This window comes from Manis pentadactyla, chromosome 3 (genome assembly GCF_030020395.1).
Source record: "Manis pentadactyla isolate mManPen7 chromosome 3, mManPen7.hap1, whole genome shotgun sequence".
Taxonomy (NCBI): domain Eukaryota; kingdom Metazoa; phylum Chordata; class Mammalia; order Pholidota; family Manidae; genus Manis; species Manis pentadactyla.
Genome location: NC_080021.1, coordinates 147,498,515 through 147,515,978, shown reverse-complemented (window position 1 = coordinate 147,515,978; position 17,464 = coordinate 147,498,515). Strand labels below are relative to the sequence as shown.

Below are 17,464 nucleotides of genomic sequence, written 5' to 3'. Positions count from 1 at the left end.
AATGCTTTTGTCTCATGTGGGATTAATATATTAATCAAGTATAGAAATCAAATGTATAATCATATATGACTTGATTATTTTTCCTGTAATTCCTGATACATAATCAAGAACAGAACAAACAAGACCTAAACAGTCAGTTTCTGTGACATAATTGCCCTTGCTATTGTTTCAATACCATGTAAGACGTCGCACCCCAGGAGCCTGGAGACAGCCGAGATTTAAGTTTAGAGTTAGTTAATGATTGTGTATTAAGCCCCCCACACAGAATTCTATTATTATTTGCTCAATAAATATGAAGGGTACCCTCTCAGCACCACTCTTGTGCTGTTAAGCCTCGAGTCCCCTGGCTGGTCCTTTCAGATCTTCAATATCTCATCGTGTCTCCTCCCTTATCTGTGGGTCAGAAGAAGGGAGGGACTGACAGTCTCATCCTTGCAGAATTTATTCTATCATTTGTTTCCACTAACTATTGCTTAGGATAGCATCTCTTTACAGGGCAGATTTATTTCCTAGCCCAGTCTCTGCAGGTAGGTCAGACTGGTTCTGCTCTGCCAAACTCATAGCTATTTTCCAGGTTGAAAGGGGAACAGGAAAAGTCTAGCACTTCTACCAGGAAAGCAAACTGTCCTCCAAAGTTCCAAGTACACTTCTACTTACAACTTTCTGATCAGAACTATGTTACATGGCCACCCCTAACGACAAGTTTTGAAGCCTCCGTAATTGAGAGCACTGGAGATGAGCCCTGAATAAGCACCTGTGAGTCCCGTATACAGAGGCGTGAGTTCAAAGTCACTGCCATGGGGTTGGTGACACAAGTCATGATGGTCACAGAACCCTGTTCTGGAGCAGGATTTTGTGGATGGGAACTCAACCCTATTTATACTCCTCTGGCTCTTGTAACCTCTAAAACATAATGGGGACTCCTCACTCCCGGAAAGTGGACTTTGAGATTACTGATGCCCTGTAAATAAACAACCTTGTCACTGTGATACAGGCAAAAAAAAAGAGAGAGAAGCTCTTAAAGGTGAGGCCTTTGGTTGTAAAACTACCACTGTATCCCAGGTGCTGCCTCCAGCTGCTGCCTGTAACTTGCTATTCAGGCCCTCTAACACATCTTGGAGTAACCGTCAGCCAACATAACAGGAACTTACGTATGTAAGGCAAAAAATTCAAGCTGACACAGGGCAAGAAAAAAACATCACTTAGTTAAAATTTATTTCCAGGCCTGAAAACATTCAAACTAATAAAAAAATGATACTACAATTTATAATATAAAATTTTAAAAAATTGTAGACACTATTAATTAACCCCTAAACCTCACATCAAATGACTTTTTTAATTGATGGCTATTTAACAAAATGTTAAGATGACAATATCAAAGAACTTTCATGCACTTAACGAGGACATAATTAGCAGCAAGCACTTCAAACAAACAAATCTGTCTTTACACTTCCTATGTTTAACTTTGCTTTACAAAGCCACTGGGAATTGAGGCTTCTTTCAAGTATAGGATTCCTAACAGTAAATCACATTTCTAAATATTTTTGTAGACAAAAAATGAAAAAGACACATACTACACTGTTTGCCATAATCCATACACCAAAAGGTAAAACATGATCTAACTGAATTTATCCATACTTCCCCCTTCTCCAACATTAGCTTTGGATGTTTTTCTAAATACTTCATATTTTTGTTAAAATCAGTTTTCTAGCTCATTAATGCAGACTATACAAAAATTATTTATAGAGTTATCTTTAAAATTACCCTTTAAAGGTAAACAATAATGAAATGTACTGTTTCAGGGGCCAAAACAATCTGTAAGATTAATTTCCTAAATATCCAAAGATTTCAACTTTTGCCAATATAAACAAAGGTCTTGACTGGTCAAAAATCACTTCTTAGTAGCTAGGAGAGGAAAATGAATACTATGAAGATTAACTAAAACTTTATTATTTACGCCTTTCCCTCAAGCTACAAGAACTATCTAGCATTAAATTACACTGTGTGCGCACAACTACACGTTTACATTTGCTCAGGAACATGTAATTACATTAAAAATAAATAACTTTCTATTGGCTCCTAAATAGTTTCCTAGAGGGGAAACAGTATTATGTGTTCTTTAAGAAACTGGTATATATAAATGAACTGTATGTGTTCATTCAAACTTTCTCAGGAAACCTAAGTATGAAGTTTTTTTTTCCTAAAATGCAATACAGATGTGCACTTAATCAGTGTTTACATAGTGAAGGGATAGAATGATAGATTTACGTGCAATCCTTTGTTAAGTGCAGAGTTAAATGAAAATGGATAAGAAAATTGACACTGACAATTGTTTAAAGGAAAAAAGAACCAAAGTCAAGAACAATGTTGAAGACTACTCTTAAAAAGAGAGAAGAATTATACAATATAAAAATGAGAGCTAGAGATTTTAAAAACACTCACTTTACTGCTTTGAAAGAGAAAGAAAATGATAGAAGGGAGTCTAGACCAGTTAGAATGGAGGCAGCTGTAACAAAAATGGAACACAGTACACTGATTTGAGGAAATGACTAATTAAAATGAAATTTCCCAAGTCTTCATGTCTATAACAACACATTAATGCACAAAATATTAAAAATACAAAGTCTGGAATTTTCCTTTTAAGTTTCTAATAAACTGTCAAACCTGTTTAATACTTGTACTTTTATAAGCCTTAGCTATTTAGCAGAGCATGCCAGACAAGTACATACATGTTAGTATTTTACCATGATGATTATAGTTCTCATCTCAAACTAGTGACTTGTGTTTTTTACCATACTTACATATATTTCATTTCCATTATAAGATATTAAGAGCTTTCTAGTGGTCCATCTTAATCAACATACTATATAAAAAACAATCTTGATTTTTAAAATGAATCAATGAATCCTTTCAGTACTGGTGCATGATGGATTTAATTGAATAATGGAAGTATAATATGGTAACTACATTGTACTATTTACACTAATTCACAGCTGTAGGAAAATGTCTGACTTTGGAAATATAACTAAGGTGAGACTGCATAGCTATGAGCAACAAAATACTAGAAAACAGTGATGAATAAATAAGATGATTTTTCATCGGTGGCCATTCATTATTTTGCTTTTAGGAACCTGGAAGAAATTGTCTTCTTTGAGTTTCAAATGTTCTGGTAAATCTAGTCGTTTCTTAGCTTCCTCAATATCACCTTGAATTGCTGAAATGAGTGACTCTGCGGAGAGAATAAACAGGTACAGGTAAGGAAAAACTGCTTCTATACTTTCTACTGCTCCTTTATTTACTTCTAAAGACTCACAAGCTGGCAGCATCTCCAGCACAGAGCAGATGCCCAGGAAATGTTTGTCCCATCCCTTCTTCCAGACTTAAGTAAAAGTCAATGGCATACAAAAGATGTCCCTAACCTTCTTGCAATTTTGTAGAGAAAGGCATTAGCATAAAGTACACTGCAAATATCAAATGGAAGAAACAAATATTCAGTCAATTCTCTTCAGTTTTTATACTTGTAAAAGGACACAACAGAATCAGAGCTACAGCACTACACTAAGATACTTGATACCATTTTTCAAATATTCTGATACAGTTTTTTATACTTCAAGCATGGCAAGGCATCCATTATTCATCAGTTAATTCATACTTGTTCCTTCACATGTGAAAAGGAAATAAAGACTTTGTTACCTCATACTGTTTGAGAGAAGCAGCCAGCCTGCTAGGCTGAAGCTAGGCTCCATCACTTACTATGTGACACTGGGAAAATTACTTAACTTCTCTGTGCCAATTTCCTCATCCACAAAATGGGCAAAATAATTCCTCATATGGTTTTTCTGGGTATGAAATGAGTTAATTCATGTAAGGTACTTAAAACAGTGCCTGGCACATATTAATGATCAAATATTATCTGCTCAGCTATGGTTATTACTAGTAGAATCAGTAGAACTACCTGCAGCAATTAATATTTAAGAAGGTCTAATAAGAACTTACCTAAAGAATCGAAGTTCTTTTCTGGTCTGAGGTAGCCAACAATGGCCACATTGAGGATTTCCCCATAGAAGTCCTCTTTGAAGGTATGCATGATATGAGTTTCCTACAGTCAAGAAATGTTAAGGTTACCATCAGGTTATAAAGTTCCTGAAATTTGAAACATATCTTCACATTTACAGTGGGGTAATTTAAATGAAACACTCAACTCTTTAAAAATTTTTAAAGACAGGTTTTTTTTTTAAGTACAGTTTTTCCTAAATTCTCCCATTGCTCCTATTCCTGACCCTGACCTATACGTAAACAATATAACTGAGTAAGGTAGATGTTATACTACAAATCTGGCAGGATTTGCAGTTTACAGAAAAAGGTAACAAGCACTAAAGTAATTAAGAATCTTATTAAGGTAAAAAAAAAAACTTAGCAAAGACACCAAAAGGGAAGGAGCAAGGTATAAAGACATGTTACTACCAGAAGAACTAGTTAGAAGGTTAATCAGGTCCACGTGTCTCCACGCACCAAGAAGTAGAAACCTTTCAGCATTAGGCAGAGCTGAAGACTAACGTGGGGGCAGAAGACCAAAGCAGGTTCCTGATCAAGGAGTGATGTGACAAATGGGTTCAGGGTGTTTTGAAGCAAAATGGTGCAGGAGGTAGAAGATGCTCTGGAATCTCAACTTTAGAAGACTCCTATAAAGAACAAATCTGAGTTCAAAAGGCAGAAAAACCAACTAAGAAAGCAAACAAATACAGAACAGGGTTGAGGCTGGACTAGGATGGAAGCACTGGAAATTGAGAAGTTTAAACAATTTAGAAACATGGAACTTGAGACAGGAGGTATATTTTGAAGTATCTGACTTAAAATCTAACCTATAATGTGCCTTAAAACTGAAGCATCTATTACAAATCAACTAGAAGTACAGCTAGGTCATTCACAGTAATAAAATCAAGAGAGATAATGAGAGTAAATTATACTTTAGAACGGCCTATTTAAAATGAATCAAACATGAAAATCTGAATTCAGCAATTGGTTATTCTTTCATATGTAACACAGCAAAGGTTTATCGTGTACACTTAAAATGATTCATACCAAGAAAGGAAGGAAACATCATATGAGACAACTTTTAGGTTAAGGTTTTATTTTCTCTCTTAAAAAAATACACCTTTTATAACTTTCTGGTTTGTTGGGGGGAAGTTCATGATGCTTTGGGGTCATTAAAATAGGATTTCTCCAGGTGGCCCTAGATAAAACTTTGTATACAACGTAATGGGACGTATGTATTTTATGAATACCATAAAAAAATAATATCCTGATTTAAACAATTTAAAAGAAGAAAATATGGATATTAGAATCAGGACTTTTCTTTATAATACAGCTCTTACTAGAGTTTTGATTTTATTAATTAGTAAATCTAATAAGTCACTACAGAGGAGTTGAAATTACATGCTATGTTAAATTAAAAGTGTTAAAGAAAAGGAAGGCAGTACTATAGGTAAGAGCACTGAATTAAGAATCAATAGTCTGGGGTTGTACACTTGGCTGTTGGTTTGGTTTTCTCTTCTCTACTTGAGAGGTTTGAGCTAGAAGACATAAATGGGCATCTCACAGTTTTGTGCTACAAACCTCTAAATTTGACTTGCATCCTTTCTTATCAGTAAAATTTTGAATAACAGAAAGGAAACTAAGATATGTAGAGATCTCAACACTGACCATTACAGAACATTACTGAGAGAAATGGTTAAGATGTCTACTCTCCCTAAATTGATCTATAGATTCCATGCTATACCAATCAATCCCAGTACGTTTTTAAATAAATGACAGAAGCTAACAAGTGATTCTAAAATTTATATAGAAATACAAAAGGTCAAAATTATCCCAAAAAATCTTGAAAGCGACATTGGAGAACTTAAACAATCACATATTAAGAACTATTATAAAGCTATGGAAATTAAGACAATGCAGTGATAGCCCAAGAACAGACTAGGAGAGCAAGTATATAAATGAGTGTGTTTTGGACTCTCACACATATAAAGTCACTTGATTTATAACCAAGGGGACAACACAGTGCTGTCAGGAAAGGATGGTACTTAAAATAAATGGGCTGGGTCAGTATCTAATATAGAAAAAAATTAATTTGACCCCATCTCACACCATACTCAAATGTCAATTTGATGAGAAAAGTAAGTCAATTAGGCTTTTAGAAGAAAACATAGATGAGTTAATCTTCATGACTTTGGAGAAAGAAAAGATTTCTGAAATAAGAGTATAGAAAGAACTAGTCATAAAAGAAAAACAAATTGGATTATATTAAGAACCTCTGTTCTTCAAAAGACACCATTACATTTAAGTGAATTAAAAAGAAAAAGCAACACTGAGAGAAGACATTTGCAATACGTGGCCCAAACAAAGGAACTGAATCTAGAATACTCTAGTAACTTCTTTAAGTCAGTAAGACAGCCAATTCAGTTTTTGAAAAGGGGAAAGATCTGAGCACAAGATATCTTGTTATTGGCAAATAACAGGAAAAAGAAAAATTCTGAAAAGTATGAACCTTCCAGTGATGGAAAACTGAGTTTCTCATGACAATGGAAGGACTTCCAAAAAATTCCTTAAATGGCTCTATACTAATAGTTTAGTTATCTGAGTAGCTAAGAAGGAAAAATTAGTTATGGGATAATAGCCTTCCCTCTCTTTCATTTCCAGCCTCACTCTACAGAAAAATATTTTGTATTCTTTCAATTCTTTTCCTGATCTACTCCAACAAATAATTTTCATATCCTTATACTAAGAGAAATATTGAGCACAGTGTTAAGCAGTTCAGGCCATTTTCATTGTTTATACCAGTACTTAGCCCTGTGGTTTCCCAACTGTGACACACTTTATCTATAAACTCTTCAAAGAGGATGAAATTTAGATCAACTGTCACTGTTTTTGCCACACACTAGAGATGGCCAAGATTCAGCCATATCTAGCAAATTAAGCCCTTAAATGGTGTGGGTCCTGTGAAAAGGATATACCCTCAAAGTGGTTTAAAGGAGAAAAAAAGCAATTTGATGAGAAATTTGATCAGAAACCACCATCCATGTAGTAAGCACTTCTATCTTAACAGGGTGACCAAGTAATTAAAGGGTGAATGAACTTCACTAACTGTAACAAGCTCAATTTTATGAAACATGTAAATACTTCACTTTTATCTCCAGTAAATGTAAAAACACAGGCAGTTATAAAAATTATTATAAGTTTGGCTTGTAACTTCTTTTATTTTCTACATGACTTAAAAGATAAATGCATAAAAATGATTAATCTATGTTGTTGGACACACAACATATAAAGATGTAGTTTGTGAGTTTTTGAATACTATTGAAGTTAAGTTGGTGTAAATGCAAATTAGAGTTTTATAACCTTAGTGTGTTAAATGCAATCCCCAGGGCAACCCACAAAGAAAGTATCTATAGAAAATAAAAAAGAAAGTGAGAAGGGAGTGAAAATGTGTCACTATTAAAAAAAATCAGCTGAACACAAAAGAGTAAAAGACAAAAAGCTATCAGGCATATAGAAAACAAAGCAAAATAGCAGAAGTCTTCCTTAACTGTAATTAGTTAAATCCATTATTAAGCTCTCCAATCAAAAGGCAGAGATCAGCAGAATGGTTAAAAAAACATGACCCCACTCTACCCCATTTTTAAGAGACTCACTTAGATCCCAAGATACATAGACTGAAAGTGAAAGGTTGAAGTTAGTCTATTCAGTCAGTAACTACCTTTGAACAAAACCAGTCTCAACTATACAGGTCCACTTATATGAGGATTTTTTTTTTCCCAAAAAAATACACTGGAAAATTTTTTGGAGATTTTTCACCACTTAAAAAAACATTTTCTTTTCTCTAGCTTACATGTTGTAAGAATACAGTATATGATACATATACAAAATGTGTTAATCAACTGTTTATCGTAAAGCTTCTGGTCAACAGGAGACTGTTAGTAGTTAAGCTTTGGGGGCATCAAGGTAATACCTGGATTTTCAGCTGGAGGAGTGTCTGCACCCCTTCCACTCCCCTACCCCTGTTCAAGGGTCAAATGTACTAAACTTTAAAATCTTTCAAGTATGCTGAAAAAATTATATTATTGGATTATATTGTGATTACCAGTAATAAGTTCTATGTGCATTTAATATTGCTTATTACCCTAAATCATTATCCCATTTAGAGAGCTAAATAAATTCTTACCATGGACTTTTTTGTATTCTTGTAGTATGGGTTCCATCCTATGCTCACCACCATCTTATGGACATCTCCACTTCCAACGCTGGCCCAACCATAATAAATGCCAGTGGATACATCAGCTGGAAGATTATCTACTACTTGCTCAGGAAAGTTAGCTAAATATAAGTAAATATTCGTGTGTTAAGAGTTTCATATTAACTATTTATAAAAATCGCATGCAAGGCTAATCTAAATCATTATGCTTATAAATTTCCTAGGACCTTCTCAATGATTGTCAATCCCATCATTCCATATTCTGGGTTGGATTTCTTTCTCCTCTTCAAATGTAGAGGTAAGGAGCAAGGTACTAGATTATAGTAGGAGTATGACACTCAAAAAAAAAAAAAAACAAGAACAATCTCCGGACAGGAGGAAAAAACCCAGATACATAAGCTGGGTTTTTAAGACCTGGTTTTTCTCGAGGTTCGGAATCTCTTGATAAGATTCTTATTTTCGAAATACACATGTCTCGGCCCCAAGCTCCGAGAGTGGGGACAGCCCTGGCATATATTTTGAATTATTCCTAGGGTAAGGTCCTGGCTACAAAACTAACGGAGGAAGACCAAATAGGTATCTGGTTCTCAGATAACTACTAATGACAGATTTAAATAAAGAAAACCTTACCGTTGGCTTGAGAATTTAGCCAATCTGGCCCACAATACGTTTTATAATGGACAAGATACATGCCATGCTTAGCAGCTCTAGGATGCCTGGATGCGGAGGCGGGGAAAGAGGGATTCCCGAAACTCAGCCTCCGGCTTCCTGCCCGCAACAGCCCTCGAGCCCGGTACCCGGAGAGCTCGGAGCCGCGCGGGCAAGGGCCAGCTCCCTCAGCCCGACCAAAGGTCCTCCGCCTCAGCGCGGCCGGAACCTGGCGGAGAGGAGGGTGTCACCTCTACCCGCCGCCTCCGGGACCCTCGGCTCACGACCCCCCACGCCCGTAACGCAGCCCTAGGGTGGGGGCTCCGCGGTCTCCCGCTCTCACCCGTGGGGATGCCCAGCTGCTTGGAGCCGCGGCCGAAGCCCCGCACCACTTGGCCGCGGCAGAAGTAGGGCAGGTGCTTCATGACGCCGTCTGCTCGGGGCGCGGGCTGCGGCCCGGTCAGCGCGTCCGGCGGGGCTGCCGTGGAGGCGGTGCCCGGATCCCCCCGGACCAGCCGGGGGACACGAGCAGGGAACTCACGACGGGCCGGGAGGCGCCGAAGACCTGCAGGCGAGTCCCTTACACTGCTGACCCAACAGAAGCTTCCGGGCGACTCAGCGGCTGCGTCTCCTCCCTGGAAGCGGCGGCGACCGGGGAAGTAAGACTGGTGTGGGAAGAAGGCGCAGTAAGGACAGACCGACGCGGGAGGGCGCCCCGCCAGCCCAGCGCCTCGGTGCCCGCTCGGCCTCCGTAGCCCCGCCCCCACATTAGCCCCACCCACGACGCGGCCCCACCCACGACCGCCGGGCTGTGTTTCCCTTACTTCTCCCTCAGCAGGCGGTGGAAACTGGCGGCAGCTTCTGTATCAGCCGAGAGGCTGTGGCAGGACAGTTCTGGGAGAGTCCTGGGTGTCTGTTTTCCTTTCCTCCTTTTCATTACGATCCTGGCGTCAAAGAGAGAATTTCTTCAACTCGTTGGCAACCGCTAGACTGATCGTCATTCGTCACTGTGGTAAAAATTCAGTATGATCAGCATTTGTCACCAATGATAAGAAACATAAGCCAGGAGGTGAGAACCTAGTAAAGCAGGCCCTGGGTCGTAGTCCTCCATTGTCTAGGGTTCCAAGGAGGGTGCGAATTAAAGAAGATTAAATAGATAAATGAATCATGGGAGGTTAAGGAACAGGATGATTTTAAGAATTAAATGAAATAATGCTAAGCACTTTACACAATATCATGTAATCCTTACATCAGCTTTAGAGGACAGCATTAACCCCAATTTATAAAGAAGGAAAGGCGTCTTAGATGATTTCTAAATTGCAGCGTTCAGGCTCCAATATTTTTAACCCTGTCGACATGTCAACTACTATGAGTAATTACTGTGTAATTAGCATAGACTATGGAAGACTTCTGCTTCCTCTTTACTGCTGCGCAATAGCCCCCTGTGTCACTTCACAATAAAATAGCCCTCTAAGAGCCCCTTTCAATCTACCATTACAAGTTTTCTCTCTAAGGACTCCCCTAAAGTACAAATCAGACGCCTTCACCCCACTTCAGTGGCCAAACAAAATGCTTGAAACAATTCAGGTGATTATTCTTTAGCTTATACTATGTATTATTTTTCCACTTATTTGACTACAAAAACAGGCTCGCTAGCATTTCCAATTACCTTTACATATGTAAATATAGAGTTTAGAGTGTGTGTGTGTCTTTATCAAACTTAGGTGCTTTTCACCTAGTATTTAAAATATGCTTTTTATTTCCCCCTCTGAGCTACATTAACAGCATCCTTTCCTCTGCCAGTGGGCAAGCAGCCCATTTCCCTGGTGGTGTCTCTGCAAGAAAAATAAAATAAAAAGGATCTAAAGAAGTCTTAAAACTTAACAGTAAGAAAACAAACAACCCAATTAAAATACAGGCAAAATACCTGAATAGATACCTCACCAAAGAAGATATCAAGATGGTAAATAAGTATGTAAAGATGTTCAACATCATGTCATCAGGGAATTACAAATTAAAACAACAGTGAGGTATCAGGTTCTATGAGATTGGCTAAATCCCGAACACTGACAAACTAAATGCTGACAAAAATGTGGAGCAATAGGAACTCTCACTCATTGCTAGTGGGAATGCAAAATGGTATAGCCACTTTGGAGCACAGTTTGGCAGTTTCTTACAAAAACTAAATATACTCTTACCATATGATCCAGCAATCACACTCCTTGATATTTGCCCAAATGAGTTAATAACTATATCTCACAAAAACCTGCTCACAAATGTTTAGAGCAGCTTTATTCAGAATACCAAAACATGAAAGCAACCAAGATGTCCTTTAGTAGATAAATAAACTGTGACACATCCATATAAAAAGAGATGATTACCTCACAAGAAGGAAAGAGACTTGAAGGCATATTACTAAGTGAAAGAAGCCAATCTGAAAAAGCTACATACTATAAGACTTCAATTATATGTCATTCTGGAAAAAGTAAAACTTAGGAAAACAGTCAAAAGTTCAGTGGCTGCCAGGGTTTGAGGAAATGGGGGAGTGAGGGTTAAGGGAACAAAGATAGAGCACGGGGTTTTTAAGGCAGTGAAACTGTTCTGTATGATACTGTAATGACAGATACATGACATTATGCCCATGTCATAAGCTGCACAGCCCAAAGTGTGAACCTTGATGTAAACTATTGGGGAGGAAGAATTTTCTTCCATCTCTCAAGGTTCTTCTAGCTGGTCCAAGAATCAAATTGACAAGAAAAAGACAGATTAACAGGAGAAAAAAAGAAAGAGAGAGACAAAGAGAGAGAGAGAGAGGAAGGAAGGGAGGAAGGGAGGGAGGGAGGGAGGGAGGAAGGAAGGAAGGAAGGAAGGAAGGAAGGAAGGAAGGAAGGAAGGAAGGAAGGAAGGAAGGAAGGAAGGAAGGAACTATTTACATACATATGGGGAAGGGGAATCCAAAACATAGATTTCAAAAATACTCAGGTTAAATGAGGTATATATGTCATTCTGAACCAAGAAGCAGGGGTTAGGGATCCCAGACTTCAGAGGAAAAGGGAAGCAGTTTACAGGAATATGAAAGAGTAAATGTTTGGTAAACAAATGTTTGCTGGGCCACACAGAAACAATGGGGTACAGAGCAGAATTTTAACAAATTTAGCCACATCCCTGTCTATCCATCTACTTCACATTATATTGTAGTTATATAAGGTGATAGGTCACCTCCTAGAGCAGTTCCTCCACCTAAATTCTTTTTATGCAGTTGAAGGGGGTGGGGGTGGGGTGGAAATAAAAGTGTTTTTCTGAATCTGGGACCTTGACTGTTTACAGTTTATATGTCACAATGGCACATCTTGGGGCAGCCTACCCTTGCCTTCTATACTATTAAGTTTAGTTAATAATAATGTATCAATGGGAGGTCCTAGCCACAGCAATCAGACAACAAAAAGAGATAAAAGGCATCCAGATTGGTAAGGAAGAAGTTAAACTCTCACTATTTGCAGATACATAGAAAACCCTAAAGAATCCACCAGATCCACTACTAGAACTAATAACTGAATTCAGCAAAGTTGCAGGATACAAAATTAATACATAGAAATCTGTTGCATTCCTATATACTAATGAATTAGCAGAAAGAGAAAGCAGGAAAACAACTCCATTTACAATTGCATCAAGAATAAAATATCTAAGAAAAAACCTAACCAAGGGGGTAAAAGACCTATACTCTGAAAACTACAAGACACTCATGAGGGAAATTAGACACCAAAAAAATGGAAATCTATCCCATGCTCACAGATAGGAAGAATTGATATTGTCAAAATGGCCATCCTGCCCAAAGCCACTTACAGATTCAATGCAATCCCTATCAAAATACCAATAGCATTCTTCAATGAACTAGAACAAACAGTTCTAAAATTCATATGGAACCACAAAAGAACCCAAATAGCCAAAGCAATCCTGAGAAAGAAGAACAAAGCCTGGGGGATTATGCTCCCTGACTTCAAGCTCTTCTACAAAGCTAAAGTAATCAAAACAATTTTTGGTAGTGGCATGAGAACAGATCCATAGATCAATGGAACAGAACAGAGAGCCCAGATATAAACCCACACATATATGGTCAATTAATATATAATAAAGGAGCCATGAATATACAATAGGGGAAAAGACAGCCTCTTCAACAACTGGTGTTGGCAAAACTGGAGAGCGACATGTAAGAGAACTAAACTGCATTACAGTCTGAATATAAGCATGAGCAACTTCTTCCTGAGCGCATCTCCTCAAGCAAGGGAAACAAAAGCAAAAATGAACTCATGGGACTGCATCAAACTAAAAAGTTTCTGTACAGCAAAGGACACCATCAACAGAACAAAAAGGCATTCTACAGTATGGGAGAATATATGTGTAAATGACATATCTGACAAGGGGTTAACATCCAAAATATATAAAGAACTTAGACACCTCAACACCCAAAAAGCAAATAACCTGATTAACGAATGGGCAGAAGATATGAAGAGAGAGTTCTCCAAAGAAGAAATTCAGATGACTAACAGACACATGAAAAGATGCTCCACATCACTAATCATCAGGGAAATGCAAATTAAAACCACAATGAGATATCACCTCACACCAGTAAGGATGGCCAGCATCGAAAAAACTAAGGACAACAAAGGCTGGCGAAGATGGGGAGAAGGGGGTACCCTCCTACACTGCTGGTGGGAATGTAAGCTAGTTCAACCATTGTGGAAAGCAATATGGAGGTTCCTCAAAAAACTAAAAATAGAAATACCATTTGACCTGGGAATCCCACTCCTTGTAATTTACCCAAAGAATACAACTTCTCAGATTCAAAAAGACATATGCACTCCTGTGTTTACTGCAGCACTTTTTTCAATAGCCAAGATATGGAAGCAACCTAAGTGCCCATCAGTAGATGAATGGATAAAGAAGATGTGGTATGTATACACAATGGAATACTATTCAGCCATAAGAAAGAAACAAATCCTACCATTTGCAACAACATGGATGGAGCTGGAGGACATTAGGGTCAGTGAAATAAGCCAGGTGGAGAAAGACAAGTGCCAAATGATTTCCCCCATTTGTGGAGTATAACAACGAAGCAAAACTGAAGGAACCAAATAGCAGCAGACTCAGAGACTCCAAGAAAGAACTAGTAGTTACCAAAGGGGAGGGGTGTGGGAGGGCGGGCAGCGGGGAGGGAGAAGGGGATTGAGGGGCATTATGTTTAGCACACATGGTATAGGGGATCACAGGAAAAGCAGTGTAGCACAGAGAAAGCAAATAGTGAATCTGTGGCATCTTACTACACTGATGGACAGTGAGGGCATTGGGGTATGGGTGAGGACTTGATAATATGGGGAAATGTAGTAACCACATTGTTTTTTCATGTGAAACCTTCATAAGAGTGTATATCAATAATACCTTAATAAAAAATGTTTTAAAAACATAGGCTAAAATCTCTTGAGTATAATAAGCATGAACAATTTTTTCCTGGACACATCTCCTCGAGCAAGGGAAACAAAATAAAAAATGAACAAGTGGGACTTCATCAAATTAAAAAGCTGTACAGCAGAGGACACTACCAGCAGAAAAAAAAGGCATCCTACAGTATGGAAAAATATATTCATAAATGACTCATCTGATAAGGGGTTAACACCCAAAATATATAGAGAACTCATGCACCTCAACACTCAAAAAACAAATAACCCAATCAAAAAATGGGTAGAGGACCTGAACAGACACTTCTCCAAAAAAGAAATACAGATGGCCAACAGGCACATGAAAATATGCTCCATATCACTACTTATCAGGGAAATGCAAACTAAAACCACAATGAGATACCACCTCACACCAGTTAGAATGTCCGCTATCCAAAAGACAAGAAACAGCAAATGCTGGCGAGGATGTGGATAAATAGGAACCATCCTACACTCTTGGTGGGACTGCAAACTGGTGCGACTGCTGTGGAAAGCCGTATAGAGGTTCCTCAAAAAACTAAAAATAGAAATACTATTTGACCCAGGAATTCCATTCCTAGGAATTTACCCAAAGAAAACAAAATCCCTGACTCAAGGATAAATAAGCACCCCTATGTTTATCACCACACTGTTTGCAATAGCCAAGATATGTAAGCAACCTAAGTGTCCATCAATAGATGAATGGAAAAGATGGGGCACATATACACAATGGAATATCATTCAGCCATAAAAAGAAAGAAAGCCTGCCATTTGTGACAACATGGATGGACCCAGAGGGTATTATGCTCCGTGAAATAAGCCAGGCCAAGAAAGGCGTACCGTATGATTTCACTTATTTGTGGAATATAAAAACAAAGCAAAATAGAAGGAACAAAACAGCATTAGACTCATAGACACTGAGAAGTGACGAGTGGTTACAAGGGGAAGGGGAGTGAGTGGGGATGATGGAAGGGACAGGGGGACTGGTGAACCACTGAGATGTACATTTGATAATAAATAAAATAATGTATTAATATTGGCTTATCAATGACAACAAATGTACCACACTACTGCAAGATGTTAATAATAGAGGTACTGTGGGGGCAGAGGTAGGGTGATATAGGGGAACTCTCTGTACTTGCCACTCAATTGTTTTGTAAACCTAAAACTGCTCTAAAAAAAAGTGTTTTAAAAAAAAAAGAATCTAAAAATTGCTGACCTTTAAGTCTGACATCAGGGTTCACACCCTCCATATCTAAGCAGTCACCAAGTCTCTCCCAATCCATCCTTCTCCCCTACTCTGACTGAATCCAAGGCATCTTCTCTTACCTGCCCAGTTGTACCAAACTCCATTCGATTCTCCAAAGCCTTAGATTTGAACCTGTCAGTTCCAATTAATTTTTCAAACTGCAGCAAACTTTCTCAAATGCCCATGTTGAACAGGAAAGAACTGAGGCTGCAAAGCAAACCAAAAGTAAATTTGGGGTCTTCAGCAAGGGGTGGAGACAGAATTTATACAGGCAAAAAATCACAGGCTTACATAAGTTGTTTTGAAAGAATTATGATTGGCATAGACAAAAATAGCTAACATTGGCAAAGTACACACTCAAAGAGGGAGTGCAGGCATGCTGGAGAGGTGAGCAGCTTGGTGAGGTTCCAGTTGGGTGGTCTTATAGCTGGAGTTTCAGCTGTGGGTGGAACAGTCATATAGATAAGTGGGATTTTCTCCAAATAGGGACATTAAGGGCTATACCCTCTTTTTGCCCTGATATGGTCAGCCTGGGAAATGTCATGGCACCAAGCGGTGTGATTTTTCATGTTAATGAGTCTACAGTGAACTGTGGGGTACCTGTGGGTTAACTTTGCTCCCCATCTAGAGCTAAGCTGGTTTGTGTTTGATTAACCTGTTTTGCCAGCAGCTAATTTCCCTAGAATCTGTTTTTGCTTAACCTAGTTTAACTAGCTGGCCACATGAACTGGCCTCAATCTACTAATATCTGTTGTTTTTTGACTCCCAGGTCCTGGCTGTCTCCCTAAACTAGATTGCCTATGTCACTGGTATTAGCTGCTACTATTATGATTACCTGTTGATCTGTCATAGAGACTACAGTAAAAATGAGCTGACCGCGATATAAATGTCTTCAGAATTACATCTTTGAAAACAGACATATAAAATCTCACATGAAATCCCAACATAATAAAGAATCAAAAGTGATATTTTATTATCATAAATACATTTTGCAGTTCAAACTTGGAAAATTTATTTTGTGTAAATTTACTCAGGATACATTAACATGTTTACTGTTTCAAATATATCAAAACCTGGATCATATCACTATGTATAGCTTTATAACATACTAAATTCAGAAAATACATATTTTTAAATAATGTATAAACTAAATTTGTAAAATATATATTTATAATGAAAATTGGATCAAATATTTTTGGAACTTCTTGAAGCCCACAGTTTGAAAATTACCAATCTGGTCTGTCATTTTGCAAAGGGAAATGAGACCTGTAGCTTGGACTTCATAAACCCAAAAGCATATGAAGACTCTATGAAATGTTGGGGAGCCATCTAGTCCCAAATTCTGTCTTTGGCAGTGGACCTAAGATCACCCCTTCTGGGAGATGTAGGGGTCAAGGAGAGGCCAGCCCAAGATGTGCCATTGTGACATGCGGATTATTTCAGAGTTGAAAACAATGAAGACCCCAAAGACTCAGAAACGCCCACTGCATAAAAAGAATTCAGATAGAGAACTTTGCTCCGGGAAGAGAGCTATTACTATAGACAACATCATAATGTAACCTAGAGATGGTAGACAGGGAGGAATATGGCAAAGTTTGGTAAAATTCCTATGTCCCATCCTTTCTGTGTAGCCCAGCAAACATTTGTTTACCAAACATTTAGTCTTTTCATATTCCTGTGAATTGCTTCCCTTTTCCTTTGATGTCTCAGGCCTCAACCCCCTTCTTGGCTCAGGAGTACGTACATACCTCATTTTCCCTTAGTGTCTGGAATCTGTGTCTGGATTCTCCATATGTATGTAACTAAATTTGTTTTTTTCTCCTATTGATCTCTTTCTTGTCAACTTCT

General features: G+C 38.2%; 1 protein-coding gene across 2 annotated transcripts; it reads right to left on the bottom strand.

Moving 5' to 3' along the window:
- Positions 1-1,186: 1,186 nt before the first annotated feature.
- On the bottom strand, positions 1,187-15,823 carry RFK (riboflavin kinase). 2 transcript variants are annotated; one of them, XM_057498577.1, is made up of 6 exons: positions 15,697-15,823; positions 9,721-9,903; positions 9,240-9,561; positions 8,219-8,370; positions 3,997-4,099; positions 1,187-3,229 (listed from the first exon to the last, which is right to left on the bottom strand). In XM_057498577.1, the coding sequence occupies exons 3-6, from the start codon at positions 9,319-9,321 to the stop codon at positions 3,096-3,098; spliced, it is 471 nt and encodes a 156-aa protein (XP_057354560.1). In that variant the 5' UTR covers positions 9,322-9,561; positions 9,721-9,903; positions 15,697-15,823; the 3' UTR covers positions 1,187-3,095. The 2 variants fall into 2 exon arrangements, with proteins under 2 accessions (XP_057354560.1, XP_036749319.1); XM_036893424.2 differs by lacking the exons at positions 9,721-9,903; positions 15,697-15,823 and having other exon boundaries at positions 9,240-9,632.
- Between the last annotated feature and the right edge of the window lie 1,641 nt (positions 15,824-17,464).

Excerpts from the sequence above, each read along its gene's own strand:
- RFK (XM_057498577.1), bottom strand. The coding sequence starts at position 9,321 with ATGAAGCACCTGCCCTACTTCTGCCGCGGCCAAGTGGTGCGGGGCTTC. Across the intron at positions 8,371-9,239 it reads GCAGCTGGGCATCCCCACGG|CTAACTTTCCTGAGCAAGTA; the intron begins GTGAGAGCGGGA and ends ACTTATATTTAG. Across the intron at positions 4,100-8,218 it reads AGAATACAAAAAAGTCCATG|GAAACTCATATCATGCATAC; the intron begins GTAAGAATTTAT and ends TCTTGACTGTAG.